General features: G+C 43.1%; 2 protein-coding genes across 8 annotated transcripts in view; one reads left to right on the top strand and one right to left on the bottom strand.

Moving 5' to 3' along the window:
- GPCPD1 (glycerophosphocholine phosphodiesterase 1) overlaps positions 1-20,266 on the bottom strand; it is a 53,497-nt gene that overhangs the window by 24,045 nt on the left and 9,186 nt on the right. For 2 of the 7 annotated variants that reach the window (XM_082216374.1, XM_082216372.1), the window contains exons 2-4: positions 6,929-7,009; positions 5,479-5,575; positions 3,728-3,812 (exon numbers count right to left, since the gene is read on the bottom strand). In XM_082216374.1, coding sequence (XP_082072500.1) covers positions 3,728-3,812; positions 5,479-5,575; positions 6,929-6,977 — 231 coding nt within the window. In that variant the 5' untranslated portion in view covers positions 6,978-7,009. Of the gene's footprint in view, positions 1-3,727; positions 3,813-5,478; positions 5,576-6,928; positions 7,035-10,151; positions 10,309-13,095; positions 13,273-20,266 lie in introns of those variants that run through there. The other 5 variants (XM_082216376.1, XM_082216370.1, XM_082216375.1 and 2 more) reach the window with 5 other exon arrangements.
- Positions 13,396-20,266, top strand: part of CHGB (chromogranin B) — an 86,227-nt gene continuing 79,356 nt past the window's right edge. Inside the window, exon 1 of the mRNA XM_082216380.1 lies at positions 13,396-13,519. The gene's annotated coding sequence lies outside the window, so the exon portion shown is untranslated. The remainder of the gene's footprint in view (positions 13,520-20,266) is intronic.

Here is a 20,266-nt window from a genome sequence, read left to right as displayed (position 1 = left end):
TACTCCCAATATCTGCTTTAGAGGATTCCCCAGCCCTCCAGAGCCGATCCTGAGGGTGTGAGGGGGACTGCAGGGGGAGGAGAGGAAGATGAAATCCCATTACACAAGTGGAAGTCCATTCACACAACACTGGATTCTGCCCTTCCTTCCAAGTACAAAGCAAAGAATTGTGCTTCCGCCTACAGTTATTGCCATTATTCAGCTGTAGAGCTGACCCTCCTATTTTTAGATTAAAAATCTATTTAAGAATCATATATTTTAAAATCAAAAGCACAGTATAATTCACAAAGACCCAAGACCATTTGTTCTCACTTCAGACACTGGGAACAACAGAGTCATCCATACAACATCTGCTGAGGTTTTACAAGTTCAAAATATAACAATTATTAGTATTATTATTTTATTATACCCCACCCACTCCGGGTGGTTTCCAATGCATATAAATAAAACATCAGACTTAAAAAACTTCCCAATACAGGGCTGGCTTCAGATGTCTTCTAAAAGTTGTATAGTTATTTATCTCCTTGACATCTGATGGGAGGGCGTTCCACAGGGAGATTAGTTTGTGTCTTTGAGCCATTAAGCCCATGTAGCTTATTAAATTAAATGTTTGTACAACTGGATCTATGGTCATACAACACACACTAAATAAAATAAATCATCTGAAAATGCAATATGTTTTTAACTTATAAGGCAGTATTATCTTTTGTGGACATTGTGCTATTCAGTAGCTAAATCAGAATGGATGGCATATGCACCCCAAATGAAATTTATTTGAAAAAAGTTGTGCAAGCAGTTTCATACTGGATAGACTTATCTTTTCTAGCCAGTATCTATGGCTGCTAGCAGAGTGGGTGGGTGGGGTTTTTGTAAGACACTTCTAGAAACAGATGATTAACAACAGAAAGTTAACTTTTGAGTTACCAGGGTCAGGTAATTTTCTAAGAAAGCATAAGGATCTTGTAAGAGAATACAATAGAAGTATGGGATGGGGTATAGAAAAATATTTGCTTAATGTTTCGAAGGAAAGCGTCATATAAAAAGGAAAATGGCTTCCTAGAGAGCCAAGAAGGTGCCAGCTATTTGTACTCTGCCCATGGTCTCTTAGTGTAATTTTATTTCTAAAGCAAAGGAGAGGGCCTGATGAGAGTGAACTGCTGTCTCTTAAGCTACTATAGATCACTCTTGTGTCCCCCAATGTTGTTGGAGTAAACCTCCCATAATCCCGTCAGTTTAGCCAATAGTGAGGGACTAAGGAAGTTGGGGAACAAAGCTAACGAATAATGCTCTAGATTCAAGAAATCATCTTCATAGCTTTCTGCCCAACCAAGCTTCGCAAGCATCTAAGCAATGTGAACTATTTTTACAACTGGGAAGTTAGGGAACTGTAACTGTTCCCAATAATAACAACTGACTACATAGCTGTCATCTGCCCCAATTCAAATTAGTCCAAGACCACTTAATGAGGAGTTTAACAGCAGTAACAGACAAGAAGTCAGTCTCCTTGGTAATAATATTTAAAGAAGCATCATGTCAATTATCTCATATATTTGAAAGTAAGATGGAGTCATACATTACACATGTTAGCAGAAAAATGCCACTTGGACTACTCAAATTATGAACCAGGCCTAGGTTTAGGTTTACATATTCAATCGCCTGGTATGCCCCACGGAGAGCCTCAAGGTCCATAAATAACAACACCTAGTGGTCCCAGGCACTAAGGAAGTTAGATTGGCTTCAACCAGAGTCAGGGCCTTTTCAGCACTGGCCCCAACTTGGTGGAACGCTCTGTCTCATGAGACCAGGGCCCTGCAGGATCTGATTTCTTTCCGCAGGGCCTGTAAGACAGAGTTGTTCCGCCTGGCCTTTGGCTTGGAGCCAATTTGATTCCCTCCCCCCCATTTTCTTTTTTCTTTTCCTTCTCCTGCAATGAGGCTACATTTTAATATTTTAATGTTCCATTATTTTAATGTTGTATTTTATTTTTGTTTTTAAGTTGTAATCATTCATCTTGTTTTTATTATTGCTTGTAAGCCGCTCTGAGCCCGGCCTTGGCTGGGGAGGGCGGGGTATAAATAAAAAATTATTATTATTATATTATTATTATTATTATCTTGACAGGTATTTCTGTCATGGTCTAAGAAATCGTTAACATATATTTAGTATTCTAAATGCACTTCTATCAACAACAAATTTGTGATTCACCTTCTAAGGTGTTAGTCACAACATCATGGTAAAATCAGAGATTTATCACCCTTGTGTTTAAAAGTTTATGTAAAAAACAGTGAACCTGTTAACTTGCCCTATAAGCATTAAGACTGCAACTAGAAAGTCTGTTTTATTTCCTGGTTCATGACACTTGACACATTTCTGTGTATAAAAACCCCTTCATTTGGCTCTTATATGAGCCTTAGTCTAATTGTAGGCAGTTTCTCAACTTATAAAAAAATGTGAATGTTTTGCAATGTATTTTTAATGTTGAACACTGCCCAGGGATCTTTGGATAAAGGGCGGTATATAAATTGGACAAATAATAATAATGACTACAAAACATACTAGTCATTAACACCAATCAGGGATAAGTGAAATGACTGGAAATGGAAAAAATGCAACAGGAAAAGCCATTTAATGAAAGCACAGATTATTAATTCAATACACAGGAGCATTTAATGTTACGTTTACTTATGTTACAGTCAGTCGCCACATTCTACTTTGTGTTCTTAGTATCGCTCCTGCTTTCAGCTTCACTGTATTATATCCTCACATGGGAACAATACATTCTTTATGCTAGAATAACCACACTGCAATAAAAATGCACACTTTTGCCAATATCGGGGCTCACAGTGTCCATCAATATGGGCTCTATCCATATGTCTCTACTCTGCTATTCCATAAAATTCATACTTACCACAGAAGACTCTGCGTCACACGGAACTTACAGAGTGCACAATACAGAGCACCTACTTAAAAGGAAACAAACTCACCAAAAACGTTCTGTGAAGTTTGCATGTATTACAAGGGAACTTGATTTACTTCAGATTGTTTTTCTTTTAAAAAAAACCCCACTACATTGTAGCTGAATTCTCTTCCATACTTTAGACATTTGGCAATATTTAAAAGGGTGTGGGCAGAAAGGCATAAATTCTAACTTCGGCAAGGGTTCTGGCTTATGAGTCCACAAGCCTTCGCCGATTTCTAGTGTGTGCTGCAAAACTACTTAGGCAAAATCTAGCTACTTTCTACTGCTGGACTTACGTTGCTAGTATGTTAAATGCTTGTGCCATGTTTAAAACTCTTTAAATACAAGTTACAAGCAACAATAATTTTTTGGGAATGCACCAGTTAAGCTTGATATGCTTCACGTTCTACATCTTTCTTACATAGAAAGCACTTGGGTAGGAAAAGCATAAGATTTGCAGATCACGGCATGCATCAGTTTACATAAGTATTTTGATCAGCACGCAAGCTGGGAAGCAGTGATTTGTGGTTTGCAAATACTGTGCAGAAGGTTACATGCAGGCACACTCTCCACACAGAATTCAAGGTCTCATACACAACTGCTTTCTGGGTAGGAAGCTTTTACTGAAGTTAAAAACAGGAGAATTGAATTCAAAATGAATCCAACAGCCAACTATGCTGTGGGCTATTTCCAAACACCATACCACTGGGAACTTATCCCTAAGAGTTAGTCAACAAGTTATATTGGTGCTTATTTAGGCATACGTACCTGGGGTTCTAAAAAGGTCCCCTGAAAGTATCGATATTCAATTTCATCTCCCCTAGGAAGTTGAACTGTAGTTCTCCATAGCAGACTGCAGAAAAGTGTTTTTGAAAACATTTTAGAAAAGATATAGGATGGCTGTACAACAATGACACTTGCTTTAAAAATCCCTGTGTGCGCGCACACCCCTCGGAATACAAGGTATCTGACTTTTTCTTCCATGTTGTTTCAAAGGGCCATTTCTGCAGTGACACTATGTACAGTGGTACCTCAGGTTACAAATGCTTCAGCTTACATACGCTTCAGGTTACAGACTCTGCTAACCCAGAAATAGTACCTTGGGTTAAGAACTTTGCTTCAGGATGAGAGAACAGAAATCGCGCTCCGGCGGCGCAGCGGCAGCAGGAGGCCCCATTAGCTAAAGTGGTGCTTCAGGTTAAGAACAGACCTCCAGAACGAATTAAGTATTTAACCCGAGGTACCACTGTATTTTAAAAGCATCCATGCAATTAGCTGCACGTGGAAAATGAGTGGCGCTCATTCATAGCACAGTGATCCAATAAGGGCTGAGTTCTCAGTTATATTTGAGAAAAGCAGACACCAGGGATTTCCCCCCGCCTAAGTGCAACCACTGCTATGATAGTATTAAAAAACTGAACTTAGAGGCCTTAAAGCTACTGTATTTTTCGTCCCATAGGACGCACCTAGTTTTTTTGGGGGGGAAATAAAGGGGGAAAAAATTCCCTTTATTACCCCCACAAAAGCAGGTCGGGGAAACAGAACCAGGTCGAGGAACAGCGGGATGGCGGCGCTGCGCCTCCCTGCTGTCCCTCGAGCTTGTGGGGCTGGCCGATGTCTGCCCCGCGCGAGGTGCGCTCTGCATCAGGGCGCCCCTCGCGCTGGGCGGCAGGCTGCTATCCGCAGCATGGGGAGCCTTGCGGGGAACTCCTGCAAGGCTCCCCACGCTGCGGATGTCTGCCTGGCGCGGGGGGCGCTCTGCTTCAGGGCGCCCCTCGCGCTGGGCGGCAGGCTGCTATCCGCAGCGTGGGGAGCCCTGCAGGACCTCCCGCAGGGCTGCCTAGGCTGCGGATGTCTTCCTGAAGCCTGGAGAGCGAGAGGGGTCGGTGCGCACCGACCCCTCTCGCTCTCCAAGCTTCAGCAAAAGCCTGCATTCGCCCCATAGGACGCACCCAGATTTCCCCTTCATTTTTGGAGGGGGAAAAGTGCGTCCTATAGGGCGAAAAATACGGTACATCAGATTTGTCTCTTCTCATGAGGCAAGAGGAAACTGCTGGGGTAAAGAAAAGGAACAAGATGCCTACTGCACGCAAAGAACTCACTGTGCAGCTTTCTGAATCACACTGGAAGGGGCTGGGGAAAAGGTAACATTTGATGAAGGTATGCAGGAGTAGCCAATGGACACTCCATATATTGTTGGACTACACCCCTCATTATCTTTGACCAGTGGCCATGCTACTGGGGCGATGGACACTGTAGTTGAATGTGTTATGTGGGTGAAAGTACGTTTTTACAGGCATGCTTGAAACAAATGTGAGCAATTCAAGTGCTTAAGCAGGATTGAAAGACGTACCAAGCCAGAAGGGATAATCCACCTCGAGTGTCATTTGTCTTCTAGAATGAGGTGCTCAGAAGTTGAGGTAAAGAACAAGAAGTAGCACTTGAACTGTATAATTGGTGTCAAGCCAGCCTGCATGCATGGTTGAGAATTTCAAAATGTGCTACTGAAAGAAACTTACACATCACCAGCCTCCTCCTCCGGCTGTAGGATTACCGCGGATTGGGGATCCCAACTTCCCAGAGAATTGCAACTGCCACATATTGCCAAAACTTCTCCTAGAAAAAAGAAATATATGCTAGAAAGCATACAATAAAGCTTCTGAACATTTAAGAGTTTTCACAACACACTTTTGCCAATATTATGTAACGTATCAGGCCCACACTAAGAACAGACGCAGACTCAAAATTATTCAACTTCTGAACTGCTTTTCTTTTAAGAATATTCAAAACGCTATCTGAAAATCATAGAACTAAACAAGCAGCAAGAGGAATTTATGTGCCTGTCCAAGCACACATAAGGCAAGGCAGACCTAAGGAGGGGGGGCGAATCTCTAAGACTTGCATCTCATGAAGTTACTACATGGGTGGAACTTCTGCTCACTCTCCTCCTGCCATGCCCCCCCCCATCTGTTCCAGGGTTCTCCTAATCCCCTGGAAGAGATTTGAGGGGACATGGGCGGCAGAAGAGTGAGGGATGGCTCCACTGTACAAATGGAAGTTGTTCCACTCACACAATTACTTTTTTGCATTCAACTCTCAGTCTTTCTCTCACTCAGAAAGCCCAGCAACAGGGTGCTAAAGCCCTCTGGGAACAGACCCTGCCCATGTATCAATCTGTTAGCAGATAACCTTTCAACGCTTATTTGGGAGGGGGGCTGCTAATTAGTTACAATTAGTTCACTAAACCAGGCTGTTCTGCAGTAACAAAGCGAGGATTGAAGAAAAGGAAACAGATAATTTGTATGTGCTGTGAGCCTGGAAAGTGGCAACCTAAGCATTTATTCACTGCAGTGAAATACCATTCCCAGCACTACTCGATACACACATAACACTATATGGATCCATGGGGGAAGGGCAGGGGTGGGGTGGAGAGAGGTGAAATGATATCCCAAAGCTGTGTACAAGCTGCTGGTCAGCCTTGTAGGAACATTTGTGTGACACATTCTTACACTAAATAAGTCCTGTAAGCATTTATACAGGTTATGTGTACTAAGCTAAAAACAGTTGACTGACTGTTATCTGAGACACCAATAACTTGTCTGCTGCCTGGTGAGCTTGGGCCATTATGTAATATTTCTGAACAGGTCACCTGGCAAGGGAAAAGGATCAAGTAGGTGACTTGGACAGTAGTTGTTACGAGATCAATGCAGCTTTGTTGGCAGAGCTCGGCAGTGGAGGGTGGAGATATAAAGAGAGGTCGAAAAAGGGCAGACAGAGACCTAGGAAGCTGTGTGAAGGGGACCAAGTATGTAGGGTACTCAATTTTTATCTCTCTCTCTCTCTATCTAAAGAGGAAGAGAATACAAGTGGGTTGGAAAAAACACTGGTGCCAAAGTTTACAAGGGACATGAGCATGCATGCATACGCTTGCATGTCAGAAAGCCAAAGCTTGTTACAAGTGTTTTGTACCTGGTGGTGGTATTCCTCTTACTTCAAAGGTAATGCGGCAAGGTGACATGCTTGTGAATGATGTTCAACGGCTGCTGTACCCTATTGAAAAAGGGGGCAAAAAAAGCTCTAGTTTAGGAGCAGGTCATTTCTGTATACATCTCAATATTATACCTTTATTTAAAAAATCCAGTTATACTGAATTCCCTTCTGGAGAATCTTCCAAGGGCCGCATGTCAGGAGAGGGTGGGGCCAGAGGCAAATGTGAGCAAAGAATGCAAATTTTACCTTTGCACAGTAGGTTAGTTTCCACACACACTCACACATCCTTCTCTATCTTCCATGCGGACAACCAAGAGGAATTATCAGAGTTCAGGGACACATTCAAGCCAGGCAAAAACATTCAAGGTGTGAAGAAAGGCCAGTGAGGGGTATGGCCTAAGGAAAATTATGAGAGCCAGGCAGAGAGGCTTAAAGGGCCACATTTGGTCCCCAGGCCTCAGTTTCCCCACCTGATTTATATCCCGACTTTAAAGAATACAAATATTTGTAAGGTTGCTTACAATCAACAGAAACTCTGCCATGAGGCAGTACTGAGCAGGGCCTGCTGACAGATGCGTAGAAGAGGTCAGATGGGGGGGGGGCAAGACCAACAGTTGCCCCAGATTCTTAATTTTCTCCCCCCCCCAAAAAAAAGTCACTCAGTTGGACATTTCTGAAGGAAGTTAGAGAGCAAAACACGAAGGCTTCGGCAACTCAACAGGCAGCAACATTGCTAAGGACACTTAATCACTGTTGCTAAGCCATCAGCGGAAGGAATGTGGACCATCCCCACCAAAGAGCAACAGATAAAGTAGGAGAAGCTGGACGCAGGAAGGTATTTTAATGCAAATATTCTTTAAAATCAAGGCAGGCAATATGTTTTGAGTGCATATATGTTTTGTATATTTGTATCTCGATTTCCCTCTCAGGAGCTCCAGACCGTGTTGATTGCCTTCCCCTTCCTACTTTTATCACCACAACAGCTGTGTGAGATAAGCTAGGTTGAGTTTGTAGTCCAGGCACCAAAGCGGTCAAACTACACATTTACATATGTTTACAATTTTTCTGCGGGTTCCTATTTATCAGGGTCAGCAAATTTTTTGTTTGTTTGTTTTGGTACTTTGCTGTAAATATCAGGACTATGAAACCCTGCAGGGAGCTTTCCTGGCTTTCTTTGCATGATCTGTGGAGATGCATGGAGATTCATTCTGCAGTCACACTGTCTTTGGCATCGTTCTGAAGAAGTGATATTCTTTCAGATCATGTGCTCTCTGTGGACATCAAACAACTGCACTACAACTATCCACACAAACTTTGTGTAGCAGGGAACAGTGGCAGGAGTCTTTAGGGAGAGTTATTAAGGAAGGAGAAGCCACTGCTGCTTTTTCTGATGAAGAGAGAGGAAGAAGCAGCTGGGCCTGGGGAGACTTCAAAACATCGCTTTCCATTCTTATTAAAATGTTTTATAACTTGATCTCGAGAAAACGTCTGATTGGCTGCCATTTTCTTAAAAACAAAACGTGAAGCTTAAAAACAAAAAGTGAAAGAATGGCAGGGCACACACCCATACCCAATGGTTCTAAAATGCCCATACAATTACAAGCTACTGTGCTCAGCAGTTCCGTTTTGGGCAGAAACATACCAAAATGCAGAACTGGCTTTGTTTTGCTATGTGCAATAAGGAGGGGGGGGATGAAATCAATTAAAATGATGTTTCTTGCATGTGTTTTTTTTAATGCAGCTGTGTCTTAACATTAGGTTGTAGACCTAGTAAGAATACACCCAATGAAATTAATGAACCCAAGTTATCCATGACCATTGATTTCAATGGATCTACTCGGAGTAGGACTGCACTTACTACCCATTTTCCTTAAAGTAGAACTAATATCCATCGGTGGAACTGCATAATTTCCATGACGTCGGTCAAAGGATCTGTGTACACTGCAGGGTTTGTAACAGCAGCATCCAAGTTATTTCTCAGCTGATAGCCCAAAGTGTTGACAACTTCTTCACACAGAGAAATAAATCAACCAGAGTATTTATGGTTCTGATACTGCATTGCAGCATCCCAGCCTACTCAAGTTCAGGAGGGAGAATTGCATGGTATCAATGCAGAATGCTACTGATAAACTGAAATGAAGCATTTCTGTTTCTTTCAGCTATAGCCCTATAAAATTGAGGTGCTGAATTGTATTCTACAACAGCAAAGTGATATGCTTTGAGGAATACATACTTAGCATGAGATCTTAAGCCAGAAAAGTATTAACTAAGGGTGAAATCCAGTGGCATATGAGCAGAACAGACCTCTACTCACCAATGAGACTTCACCTTCATCTCCACCACCATCACCCCAAATAACCCAAATCTGCTTCAGATATTAGTCCTCAGGTTAGAAAGCCCTAAGTGTATTTAGGATTAAACCACCTTACTGCTTTAACACCCTGGTCAGAAACTATTTTTAATAGAAACCATATTTTGAAATGTGCAATATAGGCTCCATACTGACGCTTCTCTTTCCCCATTGATGCTTTAGGTAGGTACAAAGACTTTCCTTTAGGAACCTCAGCACCTCTCTATTTGCCATGCCAACATACATACAGAGCAGAATGGTTGAGATGTTTAAGAAGGGGGGGGGGGTCCTGGAAAAATTTCTCCTCACATCACAGGAGAGGGGTCCAGAGAGCCCCTTTGCCTATGCTACATAATAGTACAGGTGGAAGAGTACAATTCTTTAATCGCTACCATAAATGAACATAAATAACTTGCATCACAATGTACTTCAACACAATTACGGCCTAGCATGCTTGTTTATTATTGCACTGCTAGTATTTCATTTGCTTTGGAGAAGAGATAAACTGGTTGATAACAAATTTGTCAGAGAATTACAAGATGAGGTCAACAGACACATATTGGAAGCTTTAAGTCACCCTGTGCTATGTTACTCAAGTCTATCTGGTACTTTTTATACAAGAAATACATGGTCTATATACTGAAGCTTATGTTCAAATTCCACAATCCTGAGCCAATGTGATTAATTTTGTTTAAAACAATTAAGACTGAGATAAACAAAAAGGTAAACAGAATCACAGGTAAACCAGCAAATCCCAAGGACTGTCTACTGTTTAACGCCAAGTTTACAATATTATCAAACTCAAATGTATGTGCACATTATCATCAATCTTTAAAAAAGTGGCTTACATACCTATAAAAGTAGTATAGTTTTCCCTACTGTACACAGAAGGCATCTATAGCATCCCACTTAAAGGACCGCTATTCTTCAAAACCTTCACCTCTGAAGAGCTTGTTTGTTTTTTAAGGATATATAAGGCTCAAAAGAGTGTGTCATCCATGCTGCAGCTAGCTTAATGTTATTTAATACAGTCACATTCCTCCCTAGACAGCTGCTCCATATCAGCTGGCACCAGCTTTTCTATCGTAACATACATTACATAACGTAGAAAGACCTTTAACACATTTCTTTGCCTCCTGCCACCCCAGTCTGTGTGACTATGACCAATAGCAAAGACAGTAATTAAAAACCTTTCACTAACGCCCTTCTCTCTGGCTGGCTTCTCCCCAGTTCCATGACAGCTTCTTAGGAGGATCTGGCATCTTTCCCACAGACTCTGCACCAAAGAGGCAGACAAGCACACAGAAGCCAAACCAGTACCTAGACCTCTTTTCTTTCCTCCCTCTGCAAGACAGACCACTGTCTGGATTAACCAGGAGCATTACAAAACTACCTGTCCCATATAACTCTAGAGAGGTGGGATAAAAAGGGACTATTGCGTAACACCGCCAAAACCACTGAGAAGGAAGAAGAGGGAGAGACTAGCGGTTTCACTGCAGTGGCCAATCTGTGCCTAGGCTGTACAATTTCACATTGCTGGTGGGAACTCACGTGAACTCACATACCTAAACAATTCTTTGCACACAAAGTTGTAATGTCAGGAAGAAGGTTGCTAACCTAGCCTTCTTCCTCACATGCCAGAATAAATATAAATACAGTGGCACCTCGGGTTAAGTACTTAATTCATTCCTGTTTCATCCTGAAACTGTTCTTAACCTGAAGCACCGCTTTAGCTAATGGGGCCTCCTGCTGCTGCCGCGCCGCCGGAGCATGATTTCTGTTCTCATCCTGAAGCAAAGTTCTTAACCCGAGGTACTATTTCTGGGTTAGCGGAGTCTGTAACCTGAAGCCTGTAATATAAATATATATGCAGTAAATTATTTAGACATGGAAAAGTATTCAGTCATGTGAATTCCCACTTGCAGTCTGAAGAAGTACAGCTCAAACACAGGTTAGATTCCTCTCCCACCTCCGCAAAACACAGAGAGAAGTAAGATCTTGAAGGGCCACCTTATTCTCTGTCTATGTTCTTTTGTTATAGAACTGCCCCTGATATTTTCTGATATGGCGGAACAGAAATACCTTTATAATAAAGCAAAACTGTAAGAGGGATTCACTTTTCCCTGCCCAATACAGAATATGCTTCTCTTGTTGAACTTTTAACAAGTAGAACTGCACTCTCCTGCTTCTGCTGAAGTCTAGTGTACAGTGGTGCCCCGCAAGACGAATGCCTCGCAAGACGGAAAACCCGCTAGACGAAAGGGGTTTCCATTTTTGAGCTGCTTCGCAAGACGAATTTCCCTATGGGCTTGCTTCGCAAGACGAAAACGTCTTGCGAGTGTTCCGATTTTTTTCGCTCCGCCGCTAAGCCTTTAATAGCCGCTAATCCGCTAATAGGGTTGCTTCGCAAGACGGAAAAACTGCTATATGAAGAGACTTGCGGAACGGATTATTTTCGTCTTGCGAGGCACCACTGTACTACACAACACTGACTCTCTTTGGTTAGTCACACCAATGGCATCATTTTCCTGTTTATCCTCTTTTTTTAAAGTAAGAATTGCCAGATAGTAAGAAGGAAAGAACTTTGCACCTCCGATTGTCATGTAGTAGAGATGCTTTCAACAGGTGCACATTTCCTCTCTCTGCACAGGAAGCTGCACCTGCTGAAGTTCTCTCATCTACAAAGCTGTTAAAACTGCAGAGGTACTGCTGTCTTCCTTTGCATCTTGATCATCCTACAAAGAGAAAAGGGAAGATGGGCACATTCAGTAAACAACTTAAGCCAGGTCCCATCTTGCATAACTGGAATTATGGAAGTTCCTTGGGCCCAATGAAGATGAACAGTGGCTGGCAAGGAGGAAACGGGTTCAAATCCACCACAATGCTCACTGCACAAGTCACCTTGGACCCAGCCACCATCTCTCAACCTGACTCAACTCCCAAGGCCCTTGTAAAGATAAAAGGTGAGGGAGTCAGCAGCCTGAGCTCCTTGAGGAATCAAGAGGAAAATGTAACATTACAAAAATAACCATTTTGCTAGCTTGTGGTGGGGGCAAATATCTCAGCAACAGCAGCGCATACAGAAAGTTCCATGCTCAGTTTCCATCCTCTCCATGGCAAGGCTGGGAATTATGGATAAGCCCTGAGTTAAGATGGTTGTTTCAGGCTCAGCGGGAGGAAGCTGCCTATTGTCCCTATTAGCAGGGGCAGTTCCAGCTGTCAAAGAAGGAGATCACAGAATCACTCTTGGAAGATGTGATGATGTTGATTACTATTACTACTATTACTACTACTACTATTAGAATTGCAGTTAGATGGAAGATATTACTATTACTACTATTTATTAAATTTGCACCCCCCCCCCTTTCATCCAAAGATCCCAGGGCGGTTCACAACAGGAAAGGTGCCTCCGTGGGGCCATCTGGTATCCAACCCCACTGCGACGCGGGGATCTCCGCAGAGGATCATAGAAAAACCCGCCAGGCACAGGATCGCTTTTCCCACGCAGCACCAGTCCTCCCAAACGGGGTTGTTGTTAAAGGCTGCGCTTTCACACACAGTCCCAGCGGCCCATGTCCCACCCCCCACGCACACCTTGACGCCCGAGTGCAGAGTTCGAATCCTACCGTTAGCTCGGTGTTTTTGTGGGGGGGGAGTGGATTAAACCAACACGGAGCAGGAAAGGGGGGGGCAGCCGTGGGAGGAGGAGGAAGACAGGTTTCCTCACAGAAAACGCGCAAATAAAAGCGTAGGCGCCTCCCCACAGCCACGCGCGACCCCATCTTTTGTGACTGACCTGCCCACGGGCGACGGCGAGACCCGACTTCCTCTCCCAGCCCAGCTCCGGGTTCGGCGAGGATAAAGCCGGCGGCGCTGACGACTGGCGAGCCTCTTCCCCTCCCTGCCTCAAACCGGTTACAGCCGCCCCGGCCGGAGCCGCCACCGGCGCAGCCGCCACGGGCGGAGGGGGGAGGGGAGCGGAGCCGGCGCCCGGGAGCACGTGACGGCCCCGCGGCCAATCAGGGCGGGCGAGAGAAGGGGTTGGGGGAGGGGGAGAGAGAAGCCGCCTCAGCCGCCCGCGAGGGGGCAAGCGGCGGTTTTTCCTAGAAAGCGCGGCCTTGGCAAAGCTGAGGGGAGAGAGGCGGGCAGGCCGGGCGGGCGGAGGCGGAGTGACCGGCGGAGGAAGGGAAGGAAAGGCCAAGCCGGGTTGCCGCTTTCGGGTGAGATTCGTCGCACGTTCATGGGCGCCTCAGACGCGGTCGGGTTCCGCGCCGACTAACCCGCCTATTTCCCGCCCCCTCCCCCCGTGAGAAGAGCGAGGAATATGATGGCTACTAATATATACAGAAATATATTGGGAGGGTATGTAATAATAATAACAACCAGTGCTCTTTTTCCCCTAAAACAATGTTTAGGGGTACTCTCGTTTTGACTCAAGGATATCACCGTTTTATAGTTCAAATGGGGAAAAATAAATACAGTAAATGGACAAAAGTACAAAGAATCACAAAATGGTTAGGGCTGTGCGTCCCACCAGAAAAAGCACTGATGATAATGATGATGATAATAATATCAATATAATAATAATAATAATAATAATAATAATAATAATAATAATAATAATATCCAGGCTTACAGATATATGTATATAGTACACACACACACACCTGCTCATGTATGGGAAGCTCAGGAGTGTGTGTATGTAATATGTAATATATATATATAAATATATAATTATCTGTAAGCCCCTTTCAGTCCCTGTCAGAAGGTTGTGACTGAAAGGGGCTTACAGATATTATTATTATTACACAAACAAACAACATTTCTACAATGAAAACAGGGATGTCCTATTCCATAATCATAACAATAATTTTATTATTTATACCTTGCCCATCTGACTGGGTGGGCCCAGCCACTCTGTGCGGCTTCCAAACCTATTTAAAATATAATAAAACATTAAACATTGAATGTTACTGTTAATTGAATTTGTATATTGCCTCTTCAGGATTTCAGCCAGGAGTCTCTCCCAAAATGGGCATAGCAAAGAGGGGGGCAGCTGCCCCCCCATCAAGAAATGAAGCAAAGCAATGACACCAGAAAGTAGAGTGGGGTGGCACTTGCTTTGAAGTGGCGACGTTGTCTGACATCCCCACAAACAAATTCAAATGAATGCTTGTGGGAATGCAGGAAACTGCCTTATACGTACTGAGTCGGATCCAGGGGTGTCCCATTTTGCTGCCCTAGGCAGCATGCTTCTCCAGTGGAAAGAGGTGCCCCTTAGATTCTGCCCCCTGAGGCAACTGTCTTGGTCATCCTCATGGACAGGCCAGCACTTGTCAGATCATTTGGTCACGAAACGGAGTGCACCCCCAAAGGGGGGGCAGAAGGCGTCCTCCTGGGCGTCACAGGGGATGAGAGGGGTGGAGAAGCTGCCACCCACTCTCCTCCTGCTCTCTGCCGCAGGATCAAGCCTGATCCGGCGGCGGAGCTGCTGTGGCTGGGCGCAAGGCGCTCCATGCCCGAGGAAGGTGGGTGGCATCGTTGCTGCCCACTCTCACACTCTCCTCCCCTGGATCACGTATGACCCAGGGGCAGAGCTGTGGGGGCGCCCCCTCACAAAATTGTGCCCGGAGCCCCTCCCCCACGCTACGCCTCTGGGTTCACCTAGCTTGTATCGTCCACATCTCCTGGCTGCAACTCTCCAGGATTTCAGGCAGGGGTCTCCCAATCTGGAGATGTTGGGGATTGAACCTGGGACTTTCCTCTTTGCAAGACAGATGCTCTATCACTGAGCTATGGCTCAATAAACTCTTCTCCCATCTCTGGTAGATGTTATTCTCCCCCATACCTCTGATTGCACAGTGCTTGATATATTCCATATTGGCCAATACCCTATATCTATGGTTATTGTCATCCAGTAAATTGGTGGCAGCCAACCCTTTAAGGGAAGTGTTCAATAGATCATGTCCAAAGCGTGACATGGCACCTCGCCAATGCACACTATAATACATATACAGTGGTACCTCGGGTTACATACGCTTCAGGTTACATAAGCTTCAGGTTACAGACTCTGCTAACCCAGAAATATTACCTTGGGTTAAGAACAGTTTCAGGTTAAGAACAGACCTCCGGAACGAATTACAGTGGTACCTCGGGTTAAGTACTTAATTCGTTCCGGAGGTCCGTACTTAACCTGAAACTGTTCTTAACCTGAAGCACCACTTTAGCTAGTGGGGCCTCCTGCTGCTGCCGCGCTGCCGGAGCACAATTTCTGTTCTCATCCTGAAGCAAAGTTCTTAACCTGAAGCACTATTTCTGGGTTAGCGGAGTCTGTAACCTGAAGTGTATGTAACCTGAAGCGTATGTAACCCAAGGTACCACTGTAAGTACTTGACCCGAGGTACCACTGTATTTGCCCCCTTCCCCAGCAATATACTTGCCAAGACCATGTTCTGTGCTATTGATCTAGAGCCAATAGAGAGCCTTCCTGTCCTGCAATTAAACCCATGGCCCTAAAATCTTAGAATTATGCAGTTGGAAGGGATCCCAAGGGTCATCTAGTCCAATCCCCTGCAATGCAGAAGTCTGTCAAGAATTGTCTCAGTTCATTGCTGATTATACCTACTTGTATTAAAATAAAAAAGTAGTTTCAAATTGAGAAAGAAGGCAGATGGAGAAAATCTATTGAGGATGCATCAAAATAAGCAATCTTTTAAAATATTTTTAATTGAATAACAAGATTTAATAATTAAGAAAATATGCATAAGCAAAATATATCCTAAGTATAGAAGGAAGTTTATATCATCTGCCAGCAAAAAGAACCATTCAAACAAAAAATAAACTAAAAAGCTATTGCTTTCAACTAACGAAAAATCATGAAAATGGCCTAATATATTTTTCACTCCAAAAGGCAATAAAAATCACCCATTTTTCAATAAATATATTTTCATACCTTCTATTTTCTCTCATTTGGTTATAATATGTAAGTTTATTCATACCTATGGTGTCTTGTATAGAACTAAGGGTCCCTTGAGATATCATTGGACAATCCCTTAATCAATGAGTAAAAATCTGTCTTTTAAAAAATAAATAGTTTCTGTATATAATTTGTGTTTTGTCAAACTACAGGACTAGGGAGTCTTTGCACTACTAAGTGAAGATTCCGAAACAGAACCAAGTCTTGAATGACGTAGGAACCAAAGAGCTGGATCTTCCTGCTATAACTATCATGGATATCTGTCCTAACTTCCTGATCAAATTATAAATGCTTTGAGGTTTCCCCAACCTTTCCTCATAAGCATCTAGTGATACCTGTTTTAAGAGGCAATGCATTTGATGGACTAGAGATCCAAACCAGTATCAACATTCTTACCGTAAACCAAAATGATTAAACTACGTACTTATGCATCACACCCAAAGCATCACAATACACTCATACTGTTGGCATTGGTATGCTATATGCCGTTTACAAATTGCATGCAAATGTTCATTTCAATGTGCTATTGAATGAATGAAAAACTCTGATTTTCTGCTTCCACTTTGACAAAATACGGAGCCAGAGCACTACTAGGAATTGACAAATCTGGCAATTTTGGTTTCTCTCAGTTCTTCAGTTTCCCATTCTTAAGTTCAGTTCACATCAGTTTGTGATTTTTTAAAAAAGGAAAAGTCGAAGAAGTGTGATTTTGAAGGATAGCTAGCTGTGTTTCAGTTTGTACACTGCTTCAGAAAGTATGAATTAGGTTTGCATTAAAATGCGAACCAAATGAATTTCTTTCCTGGCCCTGCTTGTTTGTCAGTTGATCTTCTCCTCCCAACCAATCTGTTTTAGAAGCTTATATGAGGCCCTGGAATCTGATCTGCTGGTTTGACAGGTCAGCCTAGCAGTGATGTTAATTAAACATAAAATGAGACACAGGATATAATAACGAGTGCTGTGGAAAATTAATTAAAATGCATCTCACTTTAAAAGGGATTTTAAATCTGAAATGATGGATGTTGGCATCACCCAATTATCAGTCTTTGAAAAACAAGAATAATATGCTGCCTTTCTCTGTATTGCAAAGTGCTTCAACAAGCTGCTTTTGACAAAACAGAATTGAATCCCACATAATGATGCCAGAAGGGATCCATTTTTAAATAAATTTATACATGCATTTTCCAACCCAGTCAAGCTTTGCTCCCATTGAACTACCTCTTGCACCAAGGCATTCATGAACATAAAAAATTGTCTTCCATGAACAGAACAGTCACATGCTTTGGCCTTTGTATAGTTATTGACTAATAAATTAAGTTACGGGTTTCTGTGCAAGAGGTTGGGGGAAAGGCTTTTAATATCTAGTGTAAAGGTAAAGGGACCCCTGACCATTAGGTCCAATCGTGACCAACTCTGGGGTTGCGGCACTCATCTCACTTTATTGGCCGAGGGAGCCGGCGTACAGCTTCCGGGTCATGTGGCCAGTATGACTAAGCCGCTTCTGGCAAACCAGAGCAGCGCACGGAAACGCCGTTTACCTTCCCACCAGAGCAGTACCTATTTCTCTACTTGCACTTCAACGTGCTTTCGAACTGCTAGGTTGGCAGGAGCAGGGACTGAGCAATGGGAACTCACCCCGTCGCAGGGATTCGAACCGCCGACCTTCTGATCGGCAAGTCCTAGGCTCTGTGGTTTAACCCACAGCGCCACCCGCGTCCCTAATATCTAGTGTAGGATTTTCTAATTGGGCTTGTTTAGTTTTTGGCCAAAAAGGGTAGCAGTGGTTTATAAAGCCTTCCTCTATTGACATATTCTTTCTTGAAAAGAAGAAAAATGGAGTTAGAAAATGACAATCAGATTAATAGTGGCAAGCGTTTCAGATGTTGGGCCATTCATCCCACATTTGTATGGATTTCTGTAGCTCTGGTTGTTAAGCAGTGAAAACAAATAAGTTTTAAATATTATGCGTAACCAAGAATCCAAAGCAAAATCAATATGGGTGAATAATTAAAAAATTCTGGAAGTATTCAAGTATTCAAAAAGGTCTGCAGCTTTCTAGTATGGTCACATACTGGAAAGTCCTACTTGTTTAGCTCTGATTGTTTCACTCTAAATTCCTGAGATCTTTGTTTACAGTGTAGTATTGCTAGGGTAACAAGTAGCCTTGCAAAATAGCTGCATAGTATACCAACTTCCTGCGGTGTTGTGGTTTGTCAGGTCTGTGTCATGGACTATTACAGCAGCTCATAAAATGAGACCGGCAGGCAAATGGCACAGATTTATTTCTTTATTTATTTTAGTTATGATCATGTTTTGAAGTGGATGGATAGGAACAGGAGGACAATTGCAACTCATGCTTTTCAGTGATCCAGACCATAGGATAGATACCACAGTCTGCCAGCACAATATTTTGTTGCTGGGGAAAATGCAGGCCTTTGAAGGGTTTTTCATTTTTAAAAATAAATATGCTCAGAAATTAGGAAGCTGATTCAAGAAATCCAGAACTCTCATCATCATCAGGTCTTTATCGGGGGAAATACTGTTTCCCCCAAAACACAAAGCAAAATATTTTGTTGTTGGGAAAATGTACCAACAGCATTATCATCTCATAACTTCTCCCCTGAGAGTTGGAAATGTTGTGAGAGTGGTTGCACAAGGGTCACGATGACTTACTGAACACTGGTCGTGCCCTTACTTAGCTCATGACTTTACTTGGATGACTTTAAAGGAGATTAAATTCGTGGAGAACACAGCTATCAATGGTTACTGGTCATGATGACTATATATACTACCTCCAGGAAGTCCCATCTAGATGTGGCCAAGAGAAACTGCAGCTGTTGCCCCAGCCTAAATTGATGAAAGTTACTCCTAGTTACAGAATCAACAGTATCCAGAGCTGTGTCCAGGAGTTGCGCCATGAACACAGCCCTTTAGAACTGCAGGGAAGATGAGCATTGTTAGCTGTTCTGGCCCAAACACTTTGATTTATAGTTTGCAAGGGATAATTTAGAATACAATCCAGCTGTCTCTGCAGTCATTTGGATTGGATCACTGAAACCTTACAAGGCAAACGGGTTGTTTTTCTTCTTTTTGCTGAGAGACTATTGCATAACAAATCCAGGGAGTGCTTGCTGCCCAAACAACTTATTATGTGACCTTTGCATGAAATGTAGTAGAGGAAAAACAACAAAGGCAAAGTCTGCAGTTGCTGATTAACATTTCCCTTTTATTTTGATGGTGCCCATATCAGCTATACAAATCTGTCCTTTGTTTCATCTGGTGCTCAGTTTTGGTTTGCACACACTAGATGTGTCTGTGTGATTGGGGAGGTATAGCAAAAATTGCACTGTTTTCTTCTTTAGGTGAGAGCGAGTGAGCAGTAGTAAGTCTCAATAGTCCTGCTTTGCTTTATACCATAAATTCTTCTGTCTTAATAGCTGTTTTTGTCTTATTCTGTGGTTGTAATAATTTGTCCTGTCCCACCATCTCTGCCCAGTGGACACCCTCCCAACAGTTAACACCAAAGCTTGTGCAGAGCTGACGTAAAAAGCAAAGCAAGGATACTGTTTACCTTAGCTCTATTGATTTTTTTTCTTGTGTCCACCAAACAAGAGATGGAGGAACTGGACAAATTGCAACCACAGAATACAAAAACGCACAAGAAAAAACTTGCAGTGAAGACAGGTGATTATAAAGACCTAAGCAAAGCAAGAATATGGTAACCAAATTCAAAGGGGCAGTTGTTTCAGGTTTAACAAACCCTTTATATGGGGAAGACCCATAGTTCAGTGGTAGTGCATCTGTTTCGCTTGCAGAAGGCCCTGGCTTCAATCCCTGGCATCTTCAGGTAGGACTGGGAGGGAATCATGTCTGAAGTCCTGGAGAGATTCTGCTAGTCAGTGTAGGCAGTACAGAGCTGGAAGGACCCAGGGTCTGCCATGGATTAAGCCAACTTCCTATGCTCCTATTACACACTTCAGTCCCTGTGCTG

This window comes from Podarcis vaucheri (genome assembly GCF_965113315.1).
Source record: "Podarcis vaucheri genome assembly, chromosome: 3".
Taxonomy (NCBI): Eukaryota; Metazoa; Chordata; class Lepidosauria; order Squamata; family Lacertidae; genus Podarcis; species Podarcis vaucheri.
The sequence above is the reverse complement of the archived record's forward strand: the minus strand, read 5'-3'. Positions and strand labels throughout refer to the sequence as shown.